This window comes from Bombus impatiens, unplaced genomic scaffold (assembly GCF_000188095.3).
Source record: "Bombus impatiens unplaced genomic scaffold, BIMP_2.2 scf_1080, whole genome shotgun sequence".
Lineage (NCBI taxonomy): Eukaryota > Metazoa > Arthropoda > Insecta > Hymenoptera > Apidae > Bombus > Bombus impatiens.
This window is the reverse complement of record NT_177499.1, coordinates 85,785-90,968: the sequence shown is the minus strand read 5'-3', so window position 1 is coordinate 90,968 and position 5,184 is coordinate 85,785. Positions and strand designations below refer to the sequence as shown.

General features: G+C 38.4%; 1 protein-coding gene across 1 annotated transcript in view; it reads left to right on the top strand.

Moving 5' to 3' along the window:
* LOC100749379 (mediator of RNA polymerase II transcription subunit 12-like) overlaps window positions 1-1,171 on the top strand; it is a 392,105-nt gene extending 390,934 nt beyond the window's left edge. Inside the window, exon 13 of the mRNA XM_033323627.1 lies at window positions 1-1,171. Within this exon, the coding sequence (XP_033179518.1) occupies window positions 1-129 (129 nt within the window). The 3' untranslated portion in view covers window positions 130-1,171.
* The last annotated feature ends 4,013 nt before the right edge of the window (window positions 1,172-5,184 follow it).

Below are 5,184 nucleotides of genomic sequence, written 5' to 3'. Positions count from 1 at the left end.
GGTGTACCGGGTGTCCCACAGATACCGCAGATTCCAAATCCGGCGACGATCGCGGCGCAACCGCAGGTTGCTATTCCAGTCAGCTCGGGCGTGATCATGCAGCCGTACAAAAAGATGAAGACCTCGTAAATGAATTTCGTCGGACGTACGGAGAGGGGGCAACGCGTTTCTTCCTCTTCCACGTCTAACGAACGTTATGGTTCCTTCTTCTGGGTCCTCTGCGTCCTCTCTTTCGAATGGGAACGCCGCGTGCCGACTCTTTCGGATCTTCTTCGTGGTCTGGCGATCTTCGAGATATCAGGGCCGAGGAGTTTTTTCGTGTGTGTTAATTTTTATTCGTTTGACGTAGCTACGTAGAGTGACTCGTAGAATATGGAATTGGATATCGAAGATTAGATCAACGTTGCCGACCTATTTTTTCATTTAGCGCGAAAGATAAATACGGAGTTTAGCTAGATATAAACGTGTGTCGTTGTAGCGTACAAGGAATTGAATATGTAAGGTGAACGCGACCGTTCCTGTTGATGAAAGAGAGAATATACAGCGAGCGGATGCGAAACGAGAAATGAAACGTCGAAATAAGCGATGAGAAACTCGTAACAAAGAAATAAACAAACAAACAAGAGTTCCGAAAAATGTAGATTCATTTTCTAGTCAGACATTGTCGGTGAACAGTGCCTTATCGACTCGATTCCACTTGGAGTGTTTCGTAGACATGTGTAACGCTTATACGCGACGAATAGAAAATAACGATGCGAGAACTTTTGACGAATACGATTCAACCTTTTTTCATTTCTAACCCGTTTCGTTGTGGCGAAAGTAGCAATGCTGAAACTTCCACGCACGGCGGTTCGATTTGATCGTTTCGCGTTTTATTTTCCCCATTCTTTTATCTCTATTATTCTCTGTTTTAAATAGAGCGACTCGACACGAAGACTTGCCAATTGCACGAGCCATCGGAATAAGTTTTTAATCGCGACTATCGCTTCTTGTTTCTCATTTTTATTTTCTTTTTTTTTTTTTTAAACACGCTCCAGCTGTACACTATTAAACGCATAACGTTTCTTTATTTCCTTTATTTGTAGCTTCGAGAGGAAGAAAAATGCGAGTGATTTTACTGCTGTAGCGTACGTTATTTTGTACGATAAGTACTAGGAGTGAGACGAAAAATTTATTGAAATTTATACCGCGTGACACCACGTAATCCTTTGTTTTCTTTTGTTCAGAATATTGTTTCGTTTGTTGTGACCTATCGAAGAAAGAATATCGTTCCTTCGTCAGATCATCAGATCGATTATTGTATTCTATATATATATAGGTGTTTGTTCTATATTACGTATATAATATATTCTATATATTTTTTATTTTCTACGTGAAGATGGACGGAAGCGATGCTCGGCCTAAGCCACGTTACGCGGGTACACGAAACTTGCCTTTTTAAGTCATAGAATATTGTTAATCCCGTCGTAATCTTTTCAGTTGGCCTGTTGAAGTCCATTCTGAGTCGATTACCGATTAATGTTAACTTAATTGCTTGCGTGTTATTAAAAGTACTGCAGTCCTACGTGAAATATTTACAGAGGCACAGGAATTCGCGTACGCTGTAGCACAAAACTATTCGGACACTTGTTCTTTCTTAGTACGCGGTAAAGAATGATACGAGTTTTTAAAACTAACGTGCAATAATAAGAACTGTTCTGTTATTCAAAATTATGTCCAGATCGTTTGATTCCTGAGCTGTGAGTCGGATAAGAAAAATTTTTTTAAATCAGAATATTTGACAATGTATAAGTTGTTGTATTAACGTGTCTCGTTGTTAATTTTATTGTTGTCTCATAAGATAAATTTATAATCTGTCAGCTACCAGGAAATTTATAATTTTAGCTACGTATATTTTCAATATTTGTCGCGGCAACGAACAGCGCTTTTACCTTTCGGGCATAAGTACCTGAATACGTAGATCTATCAAGCACGTAAGAAAAGAAAACGCTTGAAATTCGCAGGTATAACGGGAACTTTTCCCACTCGCCGTGAACAATGACACACATAAGTCGTAACATTCGTTATCACGAATCTAGCCTAGCGTCAGAAAAGTGGTTGCCACTGCGAATATTTCGCGTTAGTCTGCGTTCAATTCTTTATAGTCGAAGTCTGTGGAATTTTATTCGCTATATATTGTTCGTTTATCGTTTCTCAGATTTTAATTATTTTTAATTATTTATCATAGGTTACTGTTAAAGAAACGGAGAGGCGGAGCGGGAAAGAAGGAAAACAGTGAGACAAAGAGAAGCGAATTTTCATTCTTTACGAATCTTACATTTACTTTAGTAAGGATAATCGTACTTTTTCAGCATCTTTTCGCCTTGATAATTAAATCAAATAATTAAGCGCGTCGCGACGTTTCAAAACCGCCGATCATTGATACTCGAGACTGGTGTCATCGGAATTGTCACTGAAATTTCTACCGATCCGAACTCCGCCCCTTCCACTTAGTTTTAGAAATTAATTGCAACTATTATACTAACGTATGTGTCCTAGAAACACCTTGCACATCGATGAGATTGAAACAGAAACGCCGTCGTGTTCCGGGCGATACTTTTAAACTCGCACGATTAACGTACGTGCATAGATTTTAGCAAACAGACTTCGTCCTGTCTTATTTTATCTAGCGCTATGATTGTACACACACAGACACACACTCGCGCGCACACACATACATACATACACATACATACATATATATATTTATCTATTAGTATATAATAGCGTGTGAAACAGCCGAAGACAGTCTGCGCTGTCTTTTACGTATTCAATTCGGGGGAGTATAATTTGCATACAGTGAACCTCGTCAATTGCAACTCACGAGCTTATGCATTTAGCCGAGAGGGAAAACGAAAAACGGAAAAGAAAATAAACCGATCGGTAAGGAAAACACAAAAAGGGCGTAACGCGGAGTGATACGATGGAATTAACGAACGATTAAGAGAAAATCGATTAAAATACGAAAAAAAAAAAAGGGAAAAATAACAGAAAAAGACATGCATTTACGCGATTAGCGGATACGAATAGAAAAAATAACAGAGACGAAACCACTAAACGCATTAAGGAAAAGGCTGAATTCGAGAGAAAAGAAGATACAGGGAGGAAGACGAGAGGAGGCTCTCGATAATTGTTGTAACGAAGAAAAGGACAAAACAAAAAGAAAACACTTACGCAAAAGAGAAACGTATATGAAACGAGTTCACATGCGCATTAATGGTACACGACCGCACAAAAACGTTCAACAAATACGCGCGAGTAATCGTCAAGAGGACAAAGAAATATATACATTATATATCTATACATGCATACGCGTTAAATATAATTACGCATACATATATATATATACGATATATATTTGCGCACTTCTTATCGAACAGTAATTAATTCGAGTACATGAAAGAGAAACATGACCGAAAATACGGTTATGTTACGCGAAAAAGAAAGGAAATATCGCTCGCCGATGAGTAAAAAAAAATGGAGACAGAGGTTTTCTCTGTCTTGCGTATTCGTACTTGTGTCTACCAGTGATTTGAAAGTTCGTTTAGTCGAAGTAGCGATTACGCTGATTACAATGATGATGATGATGATGATGATGATACGATAATAACTAACGATGAAAAAAGAAATATATATAAATATACGTATATTATATTTAAACATATTGTAGATCTATATATGTGTGTAAATAATAATTTTCTCTACGTACGAATGAATAAACAAGAGTATATTGTATGTATAGATATTCATATATGTATTGTATATAAGTACATACATATTAAAATATTCACTGGCATATACAGTGAAGAGGAGAAAGAGGTTAAAGAAATCAGATAAGAGTAGCTGTGGAGTACGTGGTACTACGTGATGGCGATTATTTAAACAAAATTGGAATTAGTATTTTTGTAACCAGGAATTAGTTTCCTTTGATCCGTACGCCATTGATAATTGTCAAGCGAATTGTAAAAAAAATTGTGTTATTCTTATTTTGTTAAAAGTTTAAAAAGAAAGTAGGAAGTTGTCGAGTATCTGAAAGAGGAAGTTCGCGAACGCGTGTTCTCGTTTCCTCCCGGTTCCTTTCGTTTTGGCCGCGAAATTCGAAGGCAATTTTTCTGCTGCGATTGAAATAGAGTATACTATATACATACTTACATAGACACAGAACATATGTACACACAGAACATATGCACAGAATGTGCGCGCAAAATACGACACGCACAAAACGTCGAGACGATTCGTGGTCGATTTTTACGGCATCCTCCCATTACGGGAGCAACATTGTTCAGGAAACACGGTCTTCCATAGCGACAGAGTGTAAACGCGGTTATTTTGTATTGACAGGCGAAGCATAGAGAAAGAGATTGTCGTTAGTTTCGCGGCCAAAGGCGAAGAAACTCTGGAAGAAAGCAAAATGGTAATTCGTTGTGATGGTACTTTTTTGATGTACATATAACGCTGACAAATACGTATTCGCAGAGGACACGCGACATGTATACACGTACTCTGGCATACACCTTGCCATTTACATCTTTACACACACGCATACACATACACACACGCACACACAGATACGGATGCAGGGTGTATCTCGTAAATATCGCAATTCGTACGTAGACGTAGAAAACTTTACAGCGAGCAAATCAAAAACCGCGCTGGAAAATTTGAAACTAAAGAATTGTCATGTAATACTTCGTTCTTTTTAAATACATCAGACTACTTATTTGTCTTATCGAGAGAAAATATTTTCTTGCTAAAAGATTCTAAAACACGATAGTCGAAATATAAAGACTTTCGCGCAACATATCGCATCTTGCTGTAGCTACGCTAAACCGAATATCTCTTGAATATCGTGCTAGTACCGTTGGATACACCCTGTATACAGAGATACGCGAATAACGTATCGATATACACGGTTCGTGAAGGAATTCGAACGACCTCGAAAATGCCTCGCACAGAGGATGCGCATAAGTATCGTAGGCGTATTTCCGGTTTCTAACGAGTCACGCACATGAACCGACAACTCTAGGGTTCCTCAACTCGCTGTTCACACTTGTACGTACACTACCGAGAGGGTGGCTGGATTTTTCCTAGATCCTCGGCGAAATTCTGGAACTGCATCTTTCTGCGAGCTCGATTGTTCAACCG